Source organism: Peromyscus eremicus, chromosome 2 (genome assembly GCF_949786415.1).
Source record: "Peromyscus eremicus chromosome 2, PerEre_H2_v1, whole genome shotgun sequence".
Lineage (NCBI taxonomy): Eukaryota > Metazoa > Chordata > Mammalia > Rodentia > Cricetidae > Peromyscus > Peromyscus eremicus.
In genome coordinates this window covers 113,558,355-113,585,960 of record NC_081417.1, presented here as the reverse complement: position 1 = coordinate 113,585,960, position 27,606 = coordinate 113,558,355, and the positions used below count along the sequence as shown (strand labels likewise).

The 27,606-nt window shown below is 39.4% G+C and overlaps 1 protein-coding gene across 5 annotated transcripts in view; it reads left to right on the top strand.

Annotated features, from left to right (window-relative positions):
* Window positions 1-27,606, top strand: part of Dock7 (dedicator of cytokinesis 7) — a 197,855-nt gene that overhangs the window by 24,905 nt on the left and 145,344 nt on the right. For all 5 annotated transcript variants that reach the window (XM_059254563.1, XM_059254562.1, XM_059254561.1 and 2 more), the window contains exons 2-9: window positions 6,114-6,219; window positions 12,184-12,359; window positions 12,625-12,693; window positions 16,045-16,174; window positions 16,263-16,475; window positions 17,028-17,113; window positions 24,700-24,766; window positions 26,236-26,385. In XM_059254563.1, the coding sequence (XP_059110546.1) occupies window positions 6,114-6,219; window positions 12,184-12,359; window positions 12,625-12,693; window positions 16,045-16,174; window positions 16,263-16,475; window positions 17,028-17,113; window positions 24,700-24,766; window positions 26,236-26,385 (997 nt within the window). The remainder of the gene's footprint in view (window positions 1-6,113; window positions 6,220-12,183; window positions 12,360-12,624; window positions 12,694-16,044; window positions 16,175-16,262; window positions 16,476-17,027; window positions 17,114-24,699; window positions 24,767-26,235; window positions 26,386-27,606) is intronic.

The following is a 27,606-nucleotide window of genomic DNA, read 5'->3' as shown; positions in this document are numbered from 1 at the left end:
GGTGGTTTGTGTTAACAATGAGGGAGTTTGTAGAATTGAGAGTTAAAAAAGATAAGTAGATCAAATTTTGGATTTTCTTTTTTTTCTTGGACAGAAGTAGGAGTTTTCATAGTGTAATTGGGGAGTAACTCCAAGACTGTTGGCCTCGTCTTTGCACTTTGCGTTAAGAGCTTACTGAAGTGAAGTGAAGGCCTTACTGATTTTGCTTTATATTATAAATCATCACTAGGAGTAAACAAAGTATCAGGAAAGAGTAACTGAAGATAGAGGATTTTAAGTTAATTTTAATTAGGTGTCGTCTTTTTTGGATATGTTGGATTATAGTTTGGTTAAGAGATAGTGACTTTTTTTTGAAGGGGGTTCATTCAGGAGGTTGAAATAGGTCCTTTGTCTGGGCAGTGGACATTTGCTGTTACAGCTTATTTTGAAGTGATTTATTTTTTGCATTTTTACATCTTATTCAAATTATTATTGATTTTCTCTTCTAGGGACGTGACAGCCTGTGGAAGTAATACATAGTTGTAATATTTGTAGAGGCCTACCTTGGGGGTCTGGGCAGAGGAGGCTTGGCTGCCTGTCCTGAAATGCCCAAGGCAAGCAGTGGTGAAAGGCATGAGAGGCATTTGAACTGGTGTGGGGACAGGGAAGAAGAGAAAAAGTCTAGCTGCCTGAAGTCTGTCTTTAGGGGGCTAACAAGTGCTTGGAGTTTTTATAGAAGAATATAAAAAAGCAAGATTTGTGCTTGCATGTCTGGTGATTTGCCTGAGCAGATAATCTCAGTCAGGTGGTAGTATGGTTATGGTGGTGCCTGTCTTCACTCAGGATGCTGGGGCAGCAGTGTTACTGAGATTAGAGGACAGCCTGGGGTGCATAGTGAAACCCTGTCACCCAAAACAAACCAAGCGTATGGGGGAGGGTGGGGGTGGGAAGACTGTTTCTGCAAAGCTTCAGAGAAATTTTCATCACTGGAGGGAACAAATCCATTCCCACTGTGGGAAGAGTGTTTCTCTTAGGGCTCAGCCCAGGTTCTGTCGTCGGGAGAACTGGTTCCATTATGGCAGTAGGGTAATATACGCTGGACAGTGCCATCATGTGGTCATCTGTTTGTGAGACTCTGATGCTTGGCGGTAGTTTTGGCCTCTTGTTGTAAAGATATTAATCAGATTAATTGTTCCCGGAATCCCAGGTAATTTGTAGGAGGGAATGACTCAGATGAATTCAAAAGGAAAAGAAAAGTCACAGGTAAAATTGAGTTAGAGAAGGACAAAATGGAGTTAGGTCAGTGAGTGGACCTCACTTCATGGAGGACTGTCTGTCGTGTTTGTGTTACTAAATAAAAGGTAATTTTTTTTTAATGAAGTAACTGTCTCATTTGTTTCTCTCTTTAACATTGAAATGGTCAATTAATGGGTAACATTTCTGGTTTCTTGAGTCAAAACTGAGTTCTCTTTATCACATCTCAAAGAATGAACATGATATTTTATGCCTTTAATCCCAGCACTTGGGAGGCAGAGGCAGGAGGATCTCTGTGACTTCGAGGCCAGCCTGGTTTACATAAGCAAGTTCTAGGACAGCCAGGACTACACAGTGAGACCGTATCTCAACAACAACAAAAACCCAAATTAGTAATATTTCTTTTTGAAGGATTTTTGTTGTTGATGTTGTTATGTCAGTTTTGACAAATGAATCAGAAATGTAAGGACTTTAATTACGATTAAGAAATACTTGGATTAGCACTCAAGACCGTAGCGCCTGTACTTCGCCTGGGCCACACAGTAGAGCTGGCCCTGATGGTCCAGGTGTGGGAGAGCAGACCCCCGAGGGCATAAAAGCAGTAGAACTGGCCCTGCCCCTTGCTCATTGTTGCAAGCCTGGGGCTATGTTGGAGAGCTCACCCTGGTGGTGAGGACGGGGAGAGCTGGCCGGCTGAACAACCCTGCAAGTACCCAGGCCCAGAACCAGGGTTATGAGACACCCACCCCATCTGTGATCTTCGGGAGCACATGAAAGGCCAGTCCTGTACATCCAAGGCTTCGAGATCTCCACAGCACAGGGCAACAACAGGATATCTAGGAGGGCCCAGCATCGATAGTGTGGCAGAAACCAGAGGCTTCGAACCAGACTGATGACTCTTTGTAATGAACACTTGCACATAAAGATGCATAGATAAAAGGGTTTACTGTGTGACTCGCTGTGTCACACTACAGCTTTCGTGATGAGGTTTTTCCTTTTTTTTCCTCTTAAATTTTATTCTATTTTTTTTTGAAAGGGGGTTGCAAGGGCAGAAGGTGGATAAGAAGAGATGGGGAAATAAATGGGATTGAGATGCATGATGTGAAAGACACAAAGAATAAGTAAAAAGAAAGTTTAAAAAAAATAAATGGCTTGCACTATATGGACTTCATTAAAGGCCTAATGGCGTGTCAATGAACTGAGTTAATTCCCCCAACCTACATGGTAGAAGGAGAAAAAGGAATCTCAAAGGTGGTCCTCTGAACTCCACTGACAATCAGCATTGCATATACTTGCCCACCCTCCAGTTTAACAAGAAAAAGGCTTAATGAGTCATCAATTCAAGAGACTGCCTTTGTCTTTCCCTGCAAAGTCTGTGGAATTGCCCTTTGCCCTTTCCTCAGTCTGCGCTCCCCCTCCCCTCTCAAAAGAGGTGTCCCCTCTCCAGTTTTCAGCGCTAACCTCTACCTGGTTTGATGCTCTTCTCTTCCTCCCTTATCCGCTCCTAGTTAACAGAGGTGTTCCTCCCACCCCACCCCCCGCCCCCGTTTTCTCAATATGGCCACACCGAGTAAATCTCCTTTCTCTGTCTAAATCTAGCTTGTTGGGGCTGCAAAGGCCCAGGTGTTTACTCTTAGAATTCTGGAAACATGATGACTTCTGCTGTATTACTACTACCCTCTCAATGTTTCCCTTACTATTAACATCTTATATTAGTGTGTATGCACATTAGTTTTAATTGAATGAGCCAATGTTAGTATACATTACTAACATTACTAACTATTTGCTAAGGTTCACAGATCGCAACAGGGTTTTTGACTGATACCTAATGACATATACCCACTGTTATAGTGTCACAGGGAATAGTTTCCCTCCCTTGCTGGTTAGGGTTTTATTTGTTTGTTTTTCTTGTTTGTTTGTTTGGTTGTTTTTGGTCAACTTGACACAAGCTAGGATCATCCAGGAAGAAGAAGCAACTTTAATTGAAGAAATACCTCCATCAGATTGCCCATAGGCCAGGTCTGTGGGACATTTTCTTGGTTGATGATTGAGGTGGGAGGGGCCAACCCATGATGGGTGGTGTCACCCCTGGGTTATATAAGAAAGCAGTCTGAGCAGGCCAGCAAGCAGCACCCCTCTGTAGCCTCTGCCTCAAAACCCTTTTCTCCTCAGGTTACTTTTAGTCATGGTGATCACATCAGTAGAAAGCTAACTAGGACAGGCCCCTGAATGCCCTGTGTTCTGCTTATCCGTTACCCCTTTCCAATTTCTTGTCCAGTGCCTAGAGCCATTGTTTCTACTCTGTCCATGGTTTGCCTATTTCAGTATGTCATAAAGCAGAAATGACATAATCTGTAGTCTTTAAGACTGTTTTCACGTGGGACTGACTGTTCCTGCATGGTTGATAACACATTTCCTTTTCCAAAACGCCATTTATTATATGGATGTGACATACTTTGTTTATCCATTCATTCCTTGAAGGACAGCTTAGTTGCTTCCAAGTTTTGTCAATTATGAATCATGATTTAGTCTCCTTCAAAACATTAATATAAGGTGAAAAATGAACAGCGTAACATCTTGAGCCTTAGAGAATAACTCTTATCTTAGAATCAAACACAGAATTGCATATTTGGCTTATAACCATCTTTAAGTAATTTGTGTGCAATGTCTGGTTGTGGAAGAAGAAAAAAGACACTGAAGAGATAAAGTGGGGGAAAGATTACATTAAGTCTGGATAACCTCGGGAAAACGAGATTTTCTTAAAACTCAGTTGGAAATTGAGGTTCTAAATCCAATCGTGAGCTTGAGAACTTCCTTAAAACTGTTGTCACGCCTGCACAGACACTTGATGGGCATGGGATAATGAGAGAAAGTACCGTTAACTTTTTGGTAAAGAGTCAAAGAATAGAAGGAGAATTTTATAAAATAGAGAGTAGTTGCTTGAGAATTATAGGATAGAGGTTAGATATGGACATTGAGATATAATTGTGCAAGGTCTGTAGATACTAGTCTTGGTTGTATTTGTGACCTACATTGAAAACATCTTATTAATGTTATTGAGAAAGTTTTTATTTCATGGTTTGGAAGTCACTGAATATTTTGGTTGACAGATTTGTGGAAACTGAGGATTATAGTCATTAATAGGTGATGAATCCATTTGAATGTCTAAATTTTTTTTGTTTTAAAATACTATTTATTTAAATAAATTCAAAATACTAGTGTGTAAGGGCCAATAAATACCATAAAGTCTTGGGATTTCTGCACTCTAATGCTGATTTTTTTCAAATTAAGATTTATCTGCTTTGGTGGTGCCTTTGTAGTTAGATATGTCAGGAATTCATGTGTAGTGTATACTGCACAGAGTTTTCATAATGGCTTTGAGTGCTAGAGCCTGTGTGTGTGTGTGTGTGTGTGTGCATGCGCACGTGTGGGCTCATGTGGGATGTGCTCATGGACGTGGATGTACACATGTGTGCATGTATGTGTGCAGGTTAGAGGTTGACTTGGGGTGCCGACTTTCTGTATTGTGCTTACCTTTTTTGGGCAGGGTCTGTCACTGAAGCCAGAGCTGATTGACTCAGGAGAGCTTCAGGGATCCACTAATCTCTGCCCCCTGCTCAAGCATTGGGGCTACAGGTGTTTCAACAGGCCTGTCTTTCCAGTTCTGGTTCCAAAACATTTTAGCAAGTGAATTACCCCCCCCCCCCCCATAAATATTTTAGGGACAAAAGACAAATACAATTACTACCTTTTTAATAGAGTATACATGAAATAGAAAAAAAATGACAAGGAATAAAAAGTAGGTTTGGGTATGTTTCTTAGAAGTTTGAAAAAAAAATGTGGTATGTTTAAACTGTGCTGAGCCAAGAAGTTCACATGAAGATCTTGTCATCTGAGTTTTACCCTTAAAATGACTTAAGAGTTGAGTTGGTTAACAAGAAAGGCAAAAAATTCTCAGGAAACAAATTGTGTTTATTGACAAGATCAGGGCTGCTGCTGCTGAGGGCTACCCGTGTTCTAGAAGATGTCCTGGACTTATGGGCAGAACTAAGGTGACTCGGTGGGTTACAGAAAAGAGTGCCTAAAGTGGGGAGGAAGAAGTCCTGTGGGACTAGTGGGGGAGATGGAGGAGAGGATGGGAGTAGGTTTGACCAAAACATTGTATGCAGGTATGAAATTTTCAAGCAATATGAAAGATTGTAAGAGTTTGATTAATAATGTGAAATGCTGGAGAGAGAAATTAGGGTCAGATTATGGGAAGCTCTTATTGCCTGGGTATGAAGACATTATTAGTTAAGTAAAAATAGAAATTAGTTTTCTGAGGCGTAAATGAGAAGGTAGTAATATTAGAAAAGAAAGAAGAACTTTTTTCTTCCAATTTTTAGCATAGTTTGATTTATAAAATATTTTAGAGTTTATTTTCAATTTTTATCTACATTTTAACTTATATATATATATATATATATATATGTTATAGCTTATACACTATCATAGATTGTATTTCTAAAATGTCACATTAGAAACCAGCCATGTAAAAATTAGCTGTACTGCTTGTATCCTCCATCATTATTAAAGAGATGTTATAGTGACTTCAAGGTCATCCTGCTTTACAGAGCAAGTTCTAGGCCAGCCAGGACTATATAGTGAGTCACCCTGTCTCAAAAAAGTAAAAACAAAAGAGATGTTATAATTATAAACAAGAACAAAATTGTTTTAGCCTTAATATGCTGATTTTGTTATTTTATAAACAAATTTTTAATGTACTTCCCTCTGTCTGTCTGTCTACCTACCTATCTACCTACCTGTCTACCTACCTACGTACCTACTTGTGGTGTGTATGTGTGTGTGTGTTTGTAATGCATGATTTTTTTTTGTCCTAGAACTGTTGCTGCTGAAGTTAGAAAGCAGATTTCTGGACAGTACAGTGGTTCCCCCCAGCTGCTCAAGAACCTCAATATCGTTGGCAATATATCCCATCACACCACAGTAAGTAACATATTCAAGCCATGGAGTGTTACAAATGGTTACTGAGGAGACCTTGAAAAAGTACTGGGGAAGTGAGTCAATAGCCTGGGTTCTACCCCAGTTCCATCCTTCACTGTTGCTGCCTCATTCTTGCCATTGGGTTGACAGAAGGGCCTTCGTGGTGCTAGAGAAGTGTTGGTTTCCCAGGCAACCCTGAAACTCTGTAAGCAGGATTTAATCAATGCTGGATTTTTATCCATAGATTCATTATATGAAAATACTAGAGTCTTCCACAGTTAGGTATTGAGGTGAGCACTATGTGAGTTTGTAGCTCTGTCCCTTTTAATAGAAGGAAATAGCTATTGAATCATTGTAGGTCAAGCATCATAGACATAAATAAGCCATCTCTTTTGAAAGAAACTATCACGAGATAGTAATTTTTATTTAAACTCATATCTATGTTAGGAATATGAATTAAAACAAACTCATTTTTCTTAAAATTAGAGTGCTCTAAATTTCAAATGTGGAAAACTAAAAAAGTGAAGAAAAGGTACAGAGTGGCTGGGTGTGGTGGTGTGTACTGTAATCTGAGCACACAGGAGGTGGAGGCATGGGCATGGTGCCTGTGGGACTCTAGCTTAAACACGAAACACAAGAGGTGGGATTCTACATTTTTACAGGTAGCTAAGGAAACATACTGATTATTGAGCAAACTTATATGCCAGTGGGGAAAAAGAGTTTGATTGACCTGTGATAACATGTCATAAATGTTTATGTTATTAAAACTTTACAACAGGAATTTACTTTTATGAGCAATAGTATGCTAGTTGGAAAATCTTTAGAAAACATGGATTTCTGGGTAATTTCAATGTGCATGGGGGTAGTCCTTCGTATATATTATTGATATTTTAAATTCTTTGCCTTTTATCATGTTATCTTTCATCTTGAATTATATCTCAGTTATTCAAAATCCTATAGCCAGACAGGAGATTTGGTTTTTATGAATAATTATAACTCCATCTGTAATCTGTTTTATGTTCCCCACTCTGATTACATCTCTTGTCTTGTCTTCTTACTCTGTTTCCTGATTTCAGCTATCCTTCTGACTGTGAGAATCCACACACCACAAATCCACTAACTTTCTACTGCCCTTGTCCCTTGATGTCCTCTCCTGTCCTCCCCAGAGACTTACTTTTGAGCATTGTTTAAGTGCTCTGTTGCATCTAGCCCTTGATCTCCTTAACTGCCTTTCATATTATTTCACTCCTTGGCACAACCTCAGTGCTGTTTAAACCTGGGTGTCTACTTACCATACGCCTGTAGCCAGCGAGTGTGGCTAGAAAATGCTCAGGGTCACTGACTAGATTCAGTTTAAACTTAAGCACAGCGTTATCTCAGTAACAAATATTTTTGAAGTTCTCCCTTAAAAAAATATCATCTTTTAAAAATTTGTTCTTTATTTACTGATTCAGCCTGTCAGTATTCATACTTGCTGGGTTTTTTTGTTTTTTTGACATTCATTTAAACATTCTGTTTTTTGTTGCCTCACCTACCTTTTCTACCAGTCTCCACTTTGCAAATTTTCTTAGCAGCGGTATTCTTTCAAAGGGTGTGCAGTACTTGTTGGATTCAGTTTCTCTTTGTAGTCTCTTTGAAAAGGTGCTTGTTAATCATGACAGTCTTCCGACACACTGAGCTGTACAGAATACTGAACACACCGGCATGTCCTTGCAAACTGCATTTCCATGATCACATGTAACACATTAGCAGTGATTCTTGCTCATCTACTGTCTGGTACCTGCTATTTCCTTGTTGGTTTCAAGATTTTTTTTTTATAGTCCGTTCATTCAGATCAGAATTTGGGAGAACATCAGCAGATGGGGTTTGATCTTAGGTTGCTAGAGCTTTCTGCCCTGTTCTTGTACTTTTCCTCACTTCTGCCCCCCTGACTCTGAACTGTGTTTACACCATTGGTTTATTTGGAAGTTAGGTCAAAGTGGCTTCCTTTCTGATGTTCTGTTTGCTTTCTTGTAGACATGTTTCTTCTCTGTTTCCTGAGTGGATAAAGTTCTGTTTCAGGTTTTTAAAAATAGCTTCATTGAGTTGTAGCTCACCCACCATACAGTCTATCACTTTAAAGGATAAATCTCATGCGATTTAATAAATTCGTGATATACCACTGCAGTCCACTTAGAACAGTCTCATCACCTCAAAAACAAACCCTTGCCTCATATTTTATCGTCCTCCTTTCTGAGCTCCACACAGTCACACTTGGTTTTGAGGGAGGATCTCACTAGTGTCCCCACTAGCTTCAAACTGTGATCTCTTGCAGCCCCTGGAGTGCTGGGGTTAGAGGTTGCACTAACACATGTGGCTAACACCAGAACTCCTGAGGCTTTGCCAGAAAGTACTGAAAGTTTATATCAACAGTAAACATGCCCCAGATGGGCAGTAGCGTTTCCTTCCTCTCTGTATAGGAAATGTTGTTTGTTTTTGCTCTTTTGAGGGGCCTGCACCCAGCTCCCCAATAAATCATACATGGAGGCTTATTCTTAGTTATAAATGCCTGGCCTTAGCTTGGCTTGTTTCTTGCTAACTTTTCTTAAATTATTCCATCTTTTGCCTCTGTGCTTTTCTTGTTCTCTTACTTCTGTAAATCACACTCTTACTCCGTGGCTTGCTGTGTAGCTAGGTGGCTGGCCCCTAGAGTCCTCCTCCTTCTCTGGCTACTTCTTTTTTTCTTCCTCACAGATTTCTCCTTCTATATACTCAATCTGCCCACCAGCCCCGCCTGTCCTTTCTCCTGCCTTGCTATTAGCTGTTCAGCTCTTTATTAGACCATCAGGTGTTTTAGACAGGCACAGTAACACAGCTTCACAGAGTTAAACAAATGCAACATAAACAAAAGTAATACATCTTAAAATAATAATCTCCTACAGAATTTCTTTTACTGTCCTTTTAGGGTAGGCTGGCACCAAAGACTTTTTCTGAGAGTATATTTTTATTTTCCTTCATGTTTGTGCATAGTCTACAATTCTGAGTCCTTCAGTCTTTCATTTCCCCACTTGAAAACTGTTTTTCCATTACATTGCTTATTTTTCTTTGTTGCTGTGGCCAAGTCCCCAGAAAGACGCAACCCAAGGGAGAAAGTGTTATTGTGGTTCATGGTAGGATGCAGCCTACCATGGTGGGGAAGTGTGGTGATGGGAGCCATCAAGGTCTTGGTGACAGGAGCTTGGTGCTGCCCACACCTCACCAGACCAGGTGGACTTGCTTTCTCTTTTTTCCTCTTTAAATTCGTTCCAAGATTCCAGCTCATGAGATTCTGCCACCCACCTCATGGAGGGTCTTGTTCCTCTGTTAGGACACCTGGCTCACAGACACACCCAAAGGCGGGTCTCACCGATGCCCTCTGTAATTCCCCCCACCCCACCCCCACCCTCACCTTCCGAGACAGGGTTTCTCTGTGTAACCCTGGCTGTTCTGGAACTCACTTTGTAGACCAGGCTGGCCTTGAACTCACAGAGATCCACTTGTCTCTGCCTCCCTAGTGCTGGACGTACACCACCACTGCCCTACGCCCGCTGAATTCTTACTCCAAACAGGCTGGCTGAAATTCACTGCTGCAGCAAAGTCCTTTTACTGCTGTGGTTTTGGTGACAGGTCTGCTGTCATGTGTCCTCTAGAAGTCAGATGTCATCTCCATTCAGTTGATGATAAGTTTTACTCTGCTGGGTGCAACAGTAAGCACCTGTGTGTAATCCAGCACTCAGGAGGCTGAAGGGTGTGTGAGGCTAGCCTGGGACAGACAGTCAGCACTCAGGAGGCCGAGGCTGGAGGGTGTATGAGGCTAGCCTGGAATAGACAGTGAGTTCTATGCAAGTTTCAGCTGCATAGCAACACGGTCTTTAAAAGTAAACTTAAAAATTATATTTTGGTTATTCTTTTTTAAGTTTACTTTAATGTGTCTTGATATCTATTTCTTTGTTTATCCTATGAGATCTGTTTAATTTCTTTAGTCTGTAGCTTTTGTCTTTTTGCCATATTTAGAAATTTGACCTTCTTATAGAGTTTTGGGAGATATTTAAATGAGATACTATTTAATGCTAATAAAAACAGCAACTATCTTTTGGGTATTTATGGTGTGCATGTTCATTATTTTACTTTGTAGCAGTAAAATGTAGCTTTACCTGTTGCTAGTTGTTTATTCCAAAGAAGACTGGACTAAAGATCTCTTCTACTTAGTAATAGGCAAGCACATTTATTCTTGTTGAGCATTCTTTTTTATTATTTTTATTTTGTGAGACAGACCCTCTCTATTACATAGTTCTGGCTGTTCTGAAGCTTGCTATGTAGACAAGGCTGGCCCTGAACTCCCAGAGATCTGCCTGCTAGCCTCCCGAGTGCTGGGATTAAAGGCGTGCACCACTGCTGCCAGTTGAGCGTTTTTGGTTGTTCTGTGTATGGCATTCTGTCTGCATATATGGCTGAGCACCACTTGCTTGCAGTACCCTCGGAGGCCAGAAGAGGGTGTCAGATTTCCTACGATTGGAGTTACAAATGCTTATGAGCCACCATGAGACTGCTAGGAATCCAACCTGGGTCCTCAGAGCCGTCTCTCCAGTCCTTCAGTTGAACATCTTGAGAAATAGCATGCTCTTATTTTTACTAATCTATAAACTGCACGTTTATTATACATCCTTCACAATTTTGCCTGAATGCTTTTTCATCTTTGAATTTGAGAAGTGTGACATCTTATTTAAAGGTATACTTTCAGGGCTGAAGAGATGGGCTGAAGAGCAGTTGAGAGGGTATACTGCTCCCTGCGAGAACCTAAGTTCTGTTCCTAGCTCTCATGTTATGTGGTTCAGAGCCTTCCCTCTTCTGGCATCCGTGGGCACCTGTACGTATGCACACACACACACACACACACACACACACTCTCTCTCTCTCTCTCTCTCTCTCTCTCTCTCTCTCTCTCTCTCTCTCGCACATACACACATGCACACAAACACACACTTTAAAAATCTTTTTAAAGTATACTTTCAGCCAGGGTAAAATGCAATGAGTATTATTAATAATGCATAATGTAAGTAGGGTCTAAGTATTAAGTATTCAGTGGTTATTATTAAACTATTACAAATGACTGTAAATGGGTGTCTTCAAACAATAAAAGTTACTCCCTCATTACTGGAGACTGGTTCCTGAAGTCAGTGGAAGCTAACTGAGATAAGGGTCTGGCAGCGTCATAGTCCCTGCACTAGTTCTGGGGAAAATCAGTCCTTGCCTCTTCCTGCTTCTGGTGGCTTCTGACATTCCTTTCCCTGAAGCTGTGTCACTTCATCTTTAAGGCTAGAATCTGTCTTTTTGCTCCATCTCATATGGCTTCTTCCTCAGTTTATACAGCCCAGATCACCTTTTGTCTCTTTAAATGGATATTGATGACTGCATGTAGAGCACACCATATGATGTAGGACAGTGTCTCTGTCTTCAGCTTTTTAACACATGTGTAAAGACTTCAATTATTTCCATGTATATTAACGTGCACAGGGGCCATGGAATAGGGTGTGGAAAGTTTGGGAGCATCATTGTTTAACTTACCACAATCTGGTAATATATTTTTGCTAGGATAATCACCAGTAACAACAAATAAAATAAAGGCAGCTTTTAGAACCTTAGCAATACAAATTCCAAAGATAGTAATAATCATTCCAGTGAGTACACTGAAAGCCATAAAGTGTAACAAGATTGCTAGTTATTGTTTTTGTTTTTAATGTGAGAATTATGGGAAGAGTCTGTATGTGAGAGTTAAGATTATAAAGAAGCATGAGGGAGCTTAAGGCTGTGTGGGGTGATTCTTAGTGGATCTGAATATCTACTGAGATTTTCCAAAGAACTAGGTTAAAAACACTCATTTTTCCCTTTGCTTGAAGTTGTCCAATGTTTTATTCACCTCTTCCTTTGCACACACTCCTGTCTGCTAAGGTGCCCCTTACTGAAGCAGTCGATCCTGTGGATTTGGAAGATTACCTCATCACTCACCCTCTAGCTGTAGATTCTGGGCCTTTGAGAGATTTGGTGGAATTCCCTCCGGATGATATTGAAGTTGTCTACAGTCCGAGGGACTGCAGGACCCTTGTTTCAGCTGTGCCTGAGGAAAGGTGAGGAGACATTTATTTTGTGGTAGTTTCAGTGTAACTGTAGGACGGCTGTTTTTCATCATGTTATTTAGATCTTACTTTGATGGTAGGTTTGTTTCTTATTCAAAGAAGAATTGCAGCAAAATTTTTATAAAATTCACTGCTGTATTCTTCCCTTGGAACTCCTTTTTGGGAGTCTTTAATAAATCTGTGTACGTTCTACTTAAAAAAATAATCATTTCTATCTAAATTATAAATATGTTTTTTTTTTTTTTTTTAAAAACAGTGAAATGGATCCACATGTTAGAGATTGTATAAGAAGTTACACAGAAGATTGGGCAATTGTGATCAGAAAGTAAGTTGATTGTTATAATATTTCACTGTACTGGGTAGAGGGGTTGGAGACATGGTTCAGCAGCTGAGAACACTTGTTGCTATTGTAGAGGACACAGGTTTGGTTCCAGGCACCCACATCACAACCGTCTGGAATCCAATTTCAGGGCATCTTATAGCCTCTTTAGCATTTATAGGCACAAGGCAAGCATGTGGTCACATACATATAGGCCAGCACTCATACATGCAAAATGAAAATAAATCTGAAAAAAAAATCACTTAGTGGAATTTTTAATGTATTTAGTTAGATTTCATAAAAATTGTGAGACTTAAAATCATTAAACAAAATGGTCAAAGAACAGACTATTGTCAATAGATTCACTATTCCATGGAGTTCAATACTTTTGCTTGTTTTCTTTATAAAATACTAAGCTTGTAGGAATATTACTTTTTTTTCCCCCCGAGACAGGGTTTCTCTGTGTAGCTTTGCGCCTTTTCCTGGAACTCACTTGGTAGCCCAGGTTGGCCTCGAACTCACAGAGATCCTCTTGGCTCTGCCTCCCGAGTGCTGGGATTAAAGGCGTGCGCCACCACCGCCCGGCTGGAATATTATTTTTGTATTGTTCAGAATCAGTGCAAACTGATAGGATGTAATGATGGAAATTCTGTAGTCTCATTCTCTTAGGGAATTATGATGGATATTGCTGAATACTTTTTCTCAAAAATTGGAAGTTTTGTAAAACTTGCATAGCTAAGTTAAATTTAAAAGCCAACTGTCAGACCCCGCAATATGAAGATCTTTCTGTTTTTTAAAGGTCTCCTTGTATGGTCCAGGTGAGCCTCAAACTGTGATCCTTCTGTCCCTGTCTCAGTCCTGGGATTTCATGGCCTGCCATCACAGTCATAGTCTCTGCTTTTTTTTTTTTTTAAATTGTTTTAATATTTATAGGTCCTGGACATTTACATTTATCTAGTTAGGTAAATATTTGTAGAAAATAATTAGTTCTTTTCTATGACATAGTTAATAATTTTTCTAGGAGAGTATTTTTGAAATATTGTTATGTTAAAAAGTAAAATGCAACTACTTTCATTACTAATTAGTAATTTTCATAATGAAGAAAGGTCTTTATTCTGGAACATTTTACTGTGGTTTTCTTTATTTTTCTTTTTGGTTTTTTCGAGACAGGGTTTCTTTGTGTAGCTTTGCGCCTTTCCTGGAACTTGCTTTGTAGACCAGGCTGGCCTCGAACTCAGAGATCTTCCTGCCTCTGCCTCCCGAGTGCTGGGATTAAAGGCATGTGCCACCACCGCCCGGCTTACTGTGGTTTTCTAAAGGAGACATAAGAACAAGTAGTGATCACTTTGCCTATGACGTTATTTTCACAGAGGAAATGATATGTGCTAAATAGTACTAGCAAACATGATGAGGGCTGGAAAGATAGCTCAGTGGTTAAGAGCACTGGTTGTTCCTGCAGAGGACCTGGATTTGGTTCATAGCTACTGGCAAACAGACATCTCTAAGTCCTGTTCCAGGGCATTTGAGCCCTCTTCTGGCCTCTGTGGGCATTGCATGCACACGGTGCACAGACTTACATGCAGGCATACACATAAAATAAAAATAAATTTTAAAATAATGTATCCATTGCGTATAGTTTTGCCCTCATAGCTATTGTCTTATTTCATTGGGCTTAAGAATGTTCTAAATCTCATTCTGTAGGATAATACTGATACTGTATTAGTTTGAGTATGACCTATTAAAGCATAGTTTACTACTCTTTATTTATTTTATTTATTTATTTTTTTAAAAGATTTATTTATTTATTATGTATACAGCATGTATGACTGCAGGCCAGAAGAGGGCACCAAATCTCATTACAGATGGTTGTGAGCCACCATGTGGTTGCTGGGAATTGAACTCAGGACCTCTGGAAGAGCAGTCAGTGCTCTTAACCTCTGAACCATCTCTCCAGCCCTTACTACTCTTTATATAGAATGGTTATAAAATGGAATTTTGGGAACTGTTCTGATAGCTAGATTTTTACATTACTAGGGAAATGTAATATTTTTGTCAGATAATTAGAAAACCTTTTACTTCTGTTCATATGGGTTGGAAACCTATAATAAAAAATTTCAATAAAGGTATGTAGGGGGGTTGGGGAAGAGAGATTGGTTGATTGATTGATTATTAGTTATTGACCTCAGAATCCTGGTGGCTCATCATTGGCTGTGGCATGATGGGAGGGGAATTAACATTAATGGGTAATTTTTATGTGCTAGGTATTTTATTGAGTGCTTTATCTTTTAGCGTTTATGGTTTCAACAGATAAGGACCTCAGACTCAAAGCAGTTAAGTACTAATTTCTCTGATGTCCCACAAACCAAAAAGGAAGTGGCCAAGATTAGAAGCTGGGGCAGAAGATTCTAAAGCTTACAATTTTTTTGTTACACTAAATATTGTTCTCTTCATTGGTAAATGAGAGACAAAAGAGTGGACTAGAAGTTGTTGGTATCTCCGAAAGGTAGAAGACATGTGATCTGGACACAGGAAAACCATGATGCAGTGTTCTACTTTGTGATCAGTTCTTGGTTACTCGATTTTCATTTATTGAAAAGAAAGTATCTTATATTAATTCAGAAGGTCTGAAACCCTCCCTATGTGTATGTAAACTAGTATATGTATATAATGATAAGTAGATCTTACTGCTTTTTCATTTTACTTTGTGGATTTAGATTGAGAGCTTTTACACAAAATGAATTATCACAAAAGTTTTAAAATTTGATGCTTATATATCTATTTACATTGTTAAAATTTTATATTATTATTAATATAATATGTATTTTCTACTAGTTTATTCTTTAACATTGGTTTCCTGCTTTTTTTTTCTGTTTGTTTTTAACTGACCTAATTTCTGACTAGAAAGTAAAATTTAAATTATATATACATCATTGGCACATAAGAGGAAGAAAAATATGATATACTTTTAGAAATAGATAATCCACTCTTAATTTGGATTAAAGGAACTTTGGGTGGACAGGTTTGTTTGTTTTTCCTCAAGGCACGGTTTCTTTGTACACACAGAATGTTCATTGGCTCGCCTGGCACTCTCTCTGTAGACCAGGCTGGCCTCAAACCCACAGAGATCCTCCTGCCTCTGCCTCCTGAGTGCAGGGATTAAAGGCGTGCGCCACCACCGCCTGACTTTTTTTGGGGTGGGGGTGGGCAGTGGACAGTTTCTTAAATCCTGGTTTAGTACACTCGGCACTGCTAGGATAGACCTCAGTTGTGTTAGTGTGAAAAAATAATTACTATATATAAGTAATTATTACATAAGGATGCAGAGAGATTTTCAGAAATTGATTTTATTTTGAATAGATACCATAAACTGGGAACAGGATTTAACCCTAACACATTGGACAAGCAGAAAGAAAGACAGAAGGGACTGCCCAGACAGGTCTTTGAATCCGATGAAGCTCCAGATGGCAACAGCTACCAGGATGAGCAAGTAATATTTTTATTCATAAGTGACTCTGAGAAAGTATTTTTACTTAATTAATATATTAATATTTATAATTTAATATTTTTCATAACAGGATGACCTTAAAAGACGTTCAATGTCAATAGATGATACTCCAAGGGGTAGCTGGGCCTGCAGTATATTTGACTTAAAAAATTCACTTCCTGATGCCTTGCTTCCTAATTTACTTGATCGAACTCCAAATGAAGAAATAGACCATCAGAATGATGACCAAAGGAAATCAAACCGTCATAAGGAACTGTTTGCTTTGCATCCATCACCAGATGAGGTATTGCCTTTGCATATAAAGAAGGAAGCAAAGGGGGTCAGGCATGGTGCATTCCTGTCATCCCAGCTACTTGGAAGGCTGAGGCAGGAGGATCACAAGTTTTAGAATTCTTTGGGCTGTATAATTAGTTCAAGGCCAACATGGGTATTTTAGTGAGAACCTATTACAAACTAAACTAAAAATGGGCCAGGGATGTGACTCAGTGGCAGAGCACTCACCTACATATTCAGAGCTGTAGGTTCAGTCTCCACATCACAAAAGCAAGTGATTGTTAAGATCCCTCTCTTGCGAATATGACTTGTATTTAGTATTACAGTCATGTTGGAAACAGAGCCATGGGATGTATGAGTTAAATATGCTTTCATCACTAGCAAGTTTATTTTTAATGAGGAACTCTGTGATTGTGTACACTGGATGTAATGGCTGCTGTTTATAGGCAAATATGTGTTTAATTGTGAAGCCTGACATTAGAATGCTTAAAGTCTTAAAAACAAGTGGCAGGACATTGAACTATGGTCAGTATTCACTTTGGCATTACTTCTCACTCTGTAGGAAGAACCAATAGAACGGCTTAGTGTTCCTGATGTACCCAAAGAGCATTTTGGACAAAGACTTCTTGTAAAATGTTTATCACTCAAGTAAGTATTTCTTTTACTGTATAATTTCTATTACCTGGTCTAATATTTTAATTACTGGTGTAACAAAACTTTAGACTTTATGCTTGTGTGTATGTACTTAGGAGAAGTGTTTTTCATTTTTTCTTTTGAAGTTGTTATTTTTTAAGATCTCATGTATTTATTTTGATTTTAAGAAAAATATTTAAGTATATTTAATGTTTTCCACATAATACATCTATTATGTGTACATATTCAGAGAAGGGAGAAATGTGCATAAATAAGAGACCACTGTATTCATTTTATTTGGCTTATAAAACTGAAAGGGCAACCAGGATGATGGTGTATATCTGTAATTGCAGCATTTCGTGGGTTGTAGACAAGGGGCATGGGTTTGAGGCCACTGGGGTTGGAAACAAGACCCTCTGTTTTTCTCTCTCAAAAAAAGTCATCTATTTGTATTTTTAAGTTTTATGAATTTTCAGTGTATACCTTAAAGTTTATTTTCAAAGTAATTCTAGCTTAAGAAAGCTTTTGTGTTAAGAGGACATAAACAGCCGGGTGGTGGTGGCGGCAGCGGCAGCGGCGGCGCACGCCTTTAATCCCAGCACTCGGGAGGCAGAAGCAGGTGGATCTCTGTGAGTTCGAGGCCAGCCTGGGCTACCAAGTGAGTTCCAGGAGAGGTGCCAAAGCTGCACAGAGGAACACTGTCTCGAAAAACCAAAAAGAAAAAAAAAAGGGCGTAAACAGAGTAACAGAACATACATGCTTCCTGCCAGAAACCCTGAGTGAGAGTCAGCCTATTGTTCTTTTTGTAACATCAATGTTAGGTTAAGGAAAGGGTAGTTTGGATAGTCCCCTCCACACATTCACGGAGAAACCTACAGGTGTAAGATCTCAGTCTTTTACATTAAAATACTCTTGAAGGAAAATCTAGGAATTTTTTTTTGCAACATTTTATTATTTTTTTTAACATTTTTTATTTAAACATAATTTTCTCATGTAATATCTCTGGTCATATTCTTCTCCCTTCCCCAACTCCTTCCAGATCTTTCCCACCTCCCTTCCCACCCAACTTCACGTTCTGTCTCTTACTTTCTTTGCCTCTGTATCTGTCAGTGAAACAAAAAGCAAAAGTGAAAATCAAAACAAATAAACAAAAAATTCCAAACCAAAACAGAAAGCACACACACAGAACTAATGGAGTCCATTTTATGTTGGTCAACTAGTCCTGGGCATGGGAGCTGCCCTGGAGTGTGGTTGATATACCCAGTGACGTTCCTTTGGAGGAAGCTTTTTCCCTTTCCCAGCGGATATTGATTGTAAATAGTGTCTTGGTTGGTGTAGGGTTTTGACTTTGTGTCCACTTCTCCTCTGAGCTGGGATTTTTGTCTGGCTTGAACCTGTGCAAGTCTTGTGTGTATAGTCACAGTCTCTGTAGTTCATGTGTATAGTCCTGTTGTGTCTAGAAGATGCTGTTTCTTTGGAGTTCTCCACCACCTCTGGTTCTTACAATCTTTCTGTCTGCTCTTCTGCATAGATCCTTGAGCCTTGAGGAGAGGGGTTTAATAAAGACAGTCATTTCGGGCTGATGCTCCAAGTCTCTCACTTGGCACACGCTGTCCAGTTGTCTGTGTTAATTGCCATCTACTGCTAGAAGATGCTTCTCTGTGGTGGCTGACCAGTACACTGATCTGAACCCCAGCCAGGTGCCTTATTTTAGTTTTGATGATGTATCCGAGCATGTAATACAGGTGCTGGAGGACACTAGATTCCCTGGAACTGGAGTTCTAGTTGACTGTGAGCCATCCAGCAAGAGAGCTGGGAACAGAGCTCTGGTCCTTGCAAGAGTAGTGTCTGTGCTCTCCTCTGAGAACAGTCATCTTTCCAGCCCTGAAATAGTTTTCATTTAGAAGTAGAAAGCGTCTTGGGAAACAGACACAAAGTATATAGACAAAGGTTAAGTTCATGAGCTTTTCCTCTTTCTTTCTCTCTCTCTTTTCTTTCTTTCTTTATTTTTTTGGTTTTTCAAGACAGGGTTTCTCTGAGTAGCTTTGGGTGTCCTGGAACTCACTGTGTAGACTAGGCTGGCCTCAAACTCACAGAGATCTTCCTGCCTCTGCCTCCCGAGTGCTGAGATTAAAGGCATGCATTACCACCATCTGGCTTTATGAGCTTTTTCAAACTCATTTGTTCCCTAATCTCCAAATTAAAACAAAATATGGAAGGCTTAATTTTCATGCCATCCTTGCCCAGGGGCAGTGCTACACTGTGATATTTGTTGCCAAAGCAAGCTCAAGAAGCATTTTTTGTGCCTCATACTGAGTAGTATTTAGTTTTTACATTTGTATATGAAGCTGGAGCATTTTAGAAACAACGGTAACTCCTGCACATGTACAGCTGTCTTCTGGCTTTGAAGCGCATTTACCACCATCTGTGATGTTTGCTGGCCACTGTTTATGATGAGGAGTTATGAAGACAAGAACACTCTCCCTTTCCCTCTCCCTCTCCCTCTCCCCCTCTTTCTCTCTCTCTCTTTGAGACAGGGTCTCATTATGTGTCTCTGGCTGTCTGGGAGCTTACTATGTAGACCATCCCCCTGCCTTGTGAGTTCCGGGCTTAAAGGTGCACACCACTATGCCCAGCAAGAAATCTTTTTTTAAAGAGCTAGTTTCTTTTTTGTAGATTGGACTCTGTTTTGAAGTGCATTTTCCCATAATGGCAGTTAAATGTCATGTGCCCTTGGGGTGACTTCACATCTGTGTCCTTTTTCCCATGTACTTTCACTTATTTTTTGCTGTCTCCAGAGTAATTCTATAAGACAAACAGTATTTTCTTTATTTCTTTATTTCTTAAGGAAATGTGAATTAAAGAGGATTAGTAGAAGTTCTGCTCAATATTGCTCAGAGTCATTGAAAAAGAAACTCTGTTTCTCTCTTTGTAGCATGTTGTTGTAGGTTTATTAGTTTTAACTAAAGAAAAAAGCTTCAGTGGGTAGCTCTTTCTGCACAAAGGAACTCAGCTGGAGAGACTTCTTTGTGTATAAATAGATGTTTTTCTCTCTTTGGAAGCCAAAGCTTTATGCTTTTAGTTAAATTTGTGGAGAAACATATTAGGTAAATTGGATAGACTTTTCTACACATCTGGACCTCTACACTGTATTATACTTAAAGTCCTTTATAGCAGCCATTTTGATACAGATTGCATATCACAAATTTATTTATTTATTTATTGACACAAGGTCTCATCTTTCCCAGTCTAGAACTTACTGTGTAGTTGAAGATGACCTTGAATTTTCTGTTTCTTCTTCCTCCCAGTGCTAGGATTATTGGAGTGCATCCCCTTACCTGGTTTAGGCAGTCTTGAGAGTTGAACCTAGAGCTTTGTACATGCTAGGCAACCACTCTACCAACAGAACTGCACCCCTAGCTCCAAATTTTATCCTTTTAAAATGCACAGATAGGAAGAATCTATTCTCATTGTTATCCAAGTATCACTTTTGTTTGTCTCTGGAACATGTTTGTCTCCCACACCAGTATTAATCTACTTACATCAGAATATTACAGTGTCATATGGACTGAATGACTTAGTAGGAAATTATTTCTTAGTTCTGGAAGCTGGGAGTCCAAGATCAAGATGCCAGTGGGTTGGTTTCTGGAAAGTTGCCTTCTGGCTTGTAAATAGCTGTCTTCTTCCTGTGCCCTTACATGTCTCTCCTCCCTGTGTGCATGAGAGGTCTGTGATGTCTTCTGTGCGGTTCTCTCTGTGCGTCCATGTTTGGAGGCCGGAGGTTGACGTTGGGTGCCATCCTGTATTGTCCACTTAAAAATTAAGATTTATTTAAATAAATAAATATATATATATGCGTTTTGCCTGCATATATATATCTGTGTACCATGTACATGCAGTGCCCATGGAAGCTAGAAGAGGGCATTGGATCTCCTGGAACTGGAGTTACTGGTGGTTGTGCCCTTAATCTCTGAGCCAGTTCTCCAGCACCCATGCACTTTGTTTTGTGTGACTGGGTTTCTCACTGAGCCTGGAGCTCTCTGGTTCATTAAGACTAACTGGCTCCAGGGATCCTCTGTTTCTGCCTCCACGGCACTTGGACTGTAGACACATTCCTTCATGCCTGCCTGTGTTTGTGGGATCCCAACTCAGGTTTTCTTGTTGGTGCTGAAGGCACTCCTCAGTCTTCTTCCTCCTTTTGTAGGACTCCAGTTTCACTGGATTAGTGTCCGTTCTTACGATTTGGTTTAGCCTTAATTTCCCCTCTGTACAGACACTGGCTTACACAGTTTTTCACATTATGGATTTCACATAGGAATTTTAGGACATCTTTCTGCTCATAGCAGTAATCATGGACGTCACCTACTGCTCTTTCTTCTTCCCATCTCTGCCAACACTGATGGACTTTCTGTCTGTTATGTCTTGTAAATAAAATTATGAACTTTGTGGGGAGTTTTTGGTGTGTTTTCATCACATAACATGTTTTCATAAATATTGTTGTATATATCAAAGTTTATTACTATCTATAGCCAGATGGTATTCCACTGAATGGCGATGCTACTTAAAATGTTTTTCAGTTGATGAATATATGGAGTACTTCTACTTAAAAAAAAAGAACAGCTGTATTTGATACAACTTCCATATTATATAGTTTATTCAGTGTATGCCCAGAATTCACTACTGAATTCACCTATCGTACAATTCAGTGTGTTTTGTTAAAGTCACAGGCCCATGCAACCTTTATCAGTGGATCTTAGAGCATTTTCATCCTCCCCTGTCTTTCTATCTCTGCCTGTGTGTGTGTGTGTGTGTGTGTGTGTGTGTGTGTGTGTGTGTGTGTGTGTGTGTTACAGAAGGAAGTTTGACTACTACCTCATATTCATGTAGAAAAATTTTACAGGTTATTAGTAGACTTGAATTTGAAAGACAAAACAAAGTTTCTAGAAGAGAATGTATGTATCTTTATGTGTAGAAACTCTACTTTAACACAACGTAGCAAGCACTACCCTAAACAAACATTTTCCTTCCACACTCACTTTGCTTCTTTTCTTTGAATTTCCTTCTTTCCCTTCCCTCTCTGACTTTCTTCTCTCCTCCCTTCCCTCTCTCTGACTTTCTTCTCCTCTCCTCTGTCTTCTCTTCTCATGCCTCTCCATTCTGGTACTGAAGATTGAACATAGGCCTCATACATGCTGGGCACATTCTGTACCACTGAGCTACATCGTTGGTCTTCCTTCATCCATACATTTTGCTTCATTGAAATGGACAACTGTTTTTCAATCCAAAGACGTTAGTGTTAAGACAATGTCTAGGAAGAGGAGAAAGTATGAACAAGACATACACTTGATGTGTTAATATCCAGAATACACACAGAACTACTTATTGATGAAGAAAAAAGCCCAACAGTAAATAGAAAAATGATCTAGTAGAGCAGTGGTTCTCAACCTGTGGGTTGCCACCCCTTTGGGGGTCAAACCATCTTTTCATAGGGATCACCTAAGACCATTGAAAACACAGATATTTACATTATGATTCACAACAGTAGCAAAATTACAATTACAGAGTAGCAACAAAAACAATTTTATGGTTGGGTCTCCCCATAACATGAACTGTATTAAAGGGTCATAGCATCAAGGATGTTGAACCACTGCAATAGAGGATATTCATATGACTAATAAGTACATGAAAGGTGTATATGGAAAAGTGTATTGCAGTACCACTTACCCGGCTGAGTCTCAGGTATAAGAAGATGCAGAGCAGATTTTCAGTGGCTGTCAAGTGCTGAAAGACTCTGAGATCCCTTTGTGCTCAACATCTATATGTTTCGCTAAAAGAAGCGTTAGCTAGAAGTTACAGGGAGGAAGAGTAAAGGCCTGTGCAGGCTCCATTTCCCTTATTCCTTCCCTATGGAGGCCTCAGAGGCCTCAGCTTCTCTGTCAAGGGCCCGTCTTGTCTCTTGCTTACCACTTCCTCAGTGTTGGATTGATGATTTCTACTGTTGCTTGTATAAGTGTGTACACTGTTGCTTTCAGATTCTGTACAGATCTTTTTGAATGACTCTTTATTAAACTTTCAGTGTGAAAATGTTGTCTCTTATCTTAGAAAGACTCTGACCCTGACTTATAATTAGCAAACAAGTGCTGTGGAGCAGGATTATTGCGGCTCCAACACTCCTTAGCATTCTTCCCCAGAATTTCTTGCTGTTGAGGCTGTACATGGCAGGATGCTCAGTTACATTCCAGATTTCTACTTGTGAAATGTGGGTAAAAGTCCTCCAGCTGAGATAACCAAAATGGTCTGCAGCCATGGCCAAGTGTCGTCCTCTTGGGTACAACACTGTCTTGGGCCAAGACCCCCCTGTGCTGTTGTTCCAATCAGCTTCTCATTGCGTTTTCTTTGTGTCATTAAACATGTCCCTCCTTCCTGTGTGTCAGCTCTGGTTCAGGAAAGTGAAGCAAACATCTCAAGTACAGAGTTAGAAAGGACATTGGACATTTCCATCAAATGGGGATTACTATCCCAGCATTAAAAGGATAAATTAATATTTAAGATATGGAAATTTGCCCATTAAATATTGAGTTAAAAAAGCAGATCATGAAATAGTATTTTACTCTTTGTTTAAAGAAAAGGATTTCAGTTGGGGATTTAGCTCAATGGTAGAGCACTTGCCTAGCAAGCACAAGGCCCTGGGTTCGATCCTCAGCTCCGGAAAATTAAACAAACAAACAAACAAACAAACAAAAAGGATTTCACATGTACGTTTTATACAACAAAAGTCTGGGTAGGTGACCACTCCACTTCTCCTCAGTTGTTACTGTACAGTGGGAGTTTCCAAATGCTTCTGCTTTTCTCTGAGTGTTTTAAATGTATTTAAAATTTTTGGGGTGTGGATTATTTGATTTATAGCCTGGAAAAGAAAATATTTTAAAACTTTATTTCAAAGTGAACACACCTAAGTAAATAACCTAATCACAGGCTATAAAGTAATTAGTGTCACAAAATAAATAGAAAATTCTCTGAGACTTTTGGGAAATTTAGATTGATTATTGCTGAAAAAATAAGTAAAGTTATATAGAGAACGTATTAGTTTCAAAGCTATGAGAGATACATGTGGAAAGTGTCTTAGTAGAAGGTAGGCACGGAGGTAGGCACAGGGGTGAAGGATGAAGGTATTGAAATAATGAAGTTTGAAATCAGAATTTCTTTCCATAGAGATCTTTCTGGAACTTTATCCGGATGTCAGGTGTACATGGTATATATATATATATGTGTGTGTGTGTGTGTGTGTGTGTGTGTGTGTGTGTGTGTGTTCCCTGTTTGTCTGTCCTAGTGTGTTTCTGTCCTTCTGTCCCAGCCTGTCTGTCCATGTGTGGATATGTACATGTGAGTACATATGTCTATGGAGTCCTGAAGAGGGAGCCAGCTCCCCTGGAGCTAGAGTTCCAGGGCAGTTGTTAGCCGCCTCTGTGTGCTGTAGGTTTTGGGAACTGAAATTGGGTTCTCTGCAAGAGCAACAGTCTTCATTGATGAGCCATCTCTCTAGCCCCAGATTTATCTTTTATATGTATTTTGAAGTTAGTTTATGTTTTTTCTTCATATAGGTTTGAGATTGAAATTGAGCCTATTTTTGCGAGTTTGGCTTTATATGATGTCAAGGAAAAGAAAAAGGTAAGATTCTGGGATTTGCTTACAGTCATTGTCATAATCATAAGTTTCAGAAACCTGCTTACATGCTTTTTGTTTTATAAGTAATGATTCCTCATATATTGTTAACTGAACAAATGAATAGAAATTTACCATTTCAAGACTAGTTAAATATTTTCTTCTTATAGAAAATACTTTAATTGAAACCTGGTTTTTGATTTATTGAAAAAAGTCCCCAAAGCAAATAGCAGAAGCAACTTTTAAGAGAGAGATAAGCAAGTTGGAGAGTGGTGGCGTACACCTTTAATCCTAGCACTCGGGAGGCAGAGCCAGGCGGATCTCTGTGAGTTCGAGGCCAGCCTGATTGAGGACAGCCAGGACTATTACACAAAGAAATCTTGTCTTGAGAAACAAATAAATGAGCAAACAAAAGAAGAAGAAGAAGAAGAAGAAGAAGAAGAAGAAGAAGAAGAAGAAGAAGAAGAAGAAGAAGAAAACACAAGCCAGTGCAGGAAAGGGACCTGCCTGAAAGCCGTATGTAAGAAAAAAACCATGACGGTCACCGGAGTTTATGATGCAGTTTGGAACTTGTAATAGCCGTGGCTGTTTTATGTATGTTTAGGTGGTGCGTCTGAAGAGTGAGTTTAGCTTTATTTACTGTGCTGTTTTTATTCTGCTTCAGAGTTTTCAGAGGAGGGCATTTAACAGCTTTTCTTGATGCTTCTTTTCTTTCTTCTCCTTGTCCTTCACCTCTCCCTTCCTCTTCCTCTGTTCTTTCTGGGGTGCTGGGGATGGAGCCCAGGGTTCTGAGATTCGAGTCTGGAGTCTAGCACTCTCCACATCTCTGGTCCAGCATTTCTTACTTTAGTATGTGCTAAGTCACGCTGAACTAGGAACTTGAAGGTGCCTTCATTATCAACATATGACCTATGACAGATTTCTTCAGGAAAACTTGCTGTAGTAGCTTATATTTGTAAAATGAAAATTGCTGAGATGTTCTTAATACAAAGTTTTTTTTTTTTCCCCCCCGAGACAGGGTTTCTCTGTGTAGCTTTGTGCCTTTCCTGGAACTCACTCTGTAGCCCAGGCTGGCCTCAAACTAACAGAGATCCGCCTGGCTTTGCCTCCCGAGTCCTGGGATTAAAAGTGTGCGCCACCACTGCCCGGCATACAAAGTTTTAAAATTCAGTTTATAGTCAATCATCTTAGTGGTAATTGACTTAGCTGCACTTTTAACTAAAGAATGAGAAAGTGCTCTTTAGAAAATGTTTCTATGTTATATTCCAAAGTAGCTTATACAGTTTTTTGACTTTGATGTGGATATGTAGATTGGTCTCAGTGAAAATACATACTCAACTGTGAGTTAGAATCGAGTGTTGTAAAATATAATGTTTTATTATCTGTAATATTTTAAGATTTTACATATATGCTTTTTGTGCATTTCATAAATTTTGTATTGATGTAAAAATGAAATGTCTGAATGTATTTTTCAGATTTCAGAAAACTTTTATTTTGACCTTAATTCGGAACAGATGAAGGGATTGTTACGGCCACATGTACCACCCGCTGCTATTACCACTCTGGCTAGATCAGCTATTTTTTCTATAACTTATCCTTCCCAAGATGTCTTTCTTGTGATAAAGGTGAGACTGTCTTTAACAGATGTGTTTATTTTGGTGTCTGTCCCTGCCTTTGCCAATATTGCAAACGTAGGGTAGCCCCTTGTCTTTCCTGGGTTTTGTGTTTGATTCTTTGCAGTACCACCCTGGACATATGCTCTAGTTATGACCTAACTTTTCCTGAATGGAATGTAGTATTAATCATGGCTCTGTGGTCAAATGGCAGCGGATTTATCCTCAGGGATTGCCTCATGTGATCTTGGGAGCTGACAGCTCTGATTTGTAGGGTAAGCTGCCAAATGCAAGTTCAGTTAGCCTTGAGTCCAGAGTTCACATGATAACACACTGGAGACTCAGGCTAGGTAGGTTTCTGTTACAGTTTTCTTCAGGAAAACTCAGTCTTTGTTTGTAAATCTCTCAGCTGATTGGATGAGGCCCACCCACACAGTAGAGATTAATCAACTCTATTCAAGGTCTACTATTCTAATTCTAATTAAAAAAAACCAAAACAAAACATTTTCATAGCAACATTTAGAACACTGCTTCTCAACCTGTGGGTCATGGCCCCTTTGGATCCTTTCACAGGGGGCACATATCACATATCCTGCATGTCAGATATTTACATTACCATTCATAAGAGTAACAAAGTTACAGTTATGAAGTAGCAACAAGATAATTTTATGGTTGGGGGTCATCACAACATGAGGAACTATATTAAAGGGTTGCAGCATTCGGAAGGTTGAGAACCACTGATTTAAAGGAATGTTAGACCAAGTAACTGAATATCCAGGTCTACTTAAATTAACACTCATAGTTGCTATAGTGCAATTATTTTACTCAGTTTCTAAGTCATATAAATATGAAAACTAAACTAAATCATTGTGATTTGATCATCAACCAGTTGAAATAAGAATTGGTCTCTGGACATAGAGGCACATGCCTATAACTCTAGCACTTAAAAGATAGAAGCAGGAGGGTTGGAAACTTGAGCGTAGCTGGACTACCACCTAGCAAGAGCCTGTTTCTTAAAAAGCAAATCAAAATGACAATAACAACCACAAAATGCTCCAAGCATACCTCCCCCAGAAAAATAATTAGAAATTCTAGAGACTAGCAAGGCCTGGTAAGGTCTATGATTCCAGCTGCTTGGTAGGCTGAGGCAGGAGGATTGAGAATTCAAGGCTAGATTGGGTTATAGAGTGGGTTTTGAGGCCAGCCTGGGCAATTTAAGGAAAACTTGTCTCA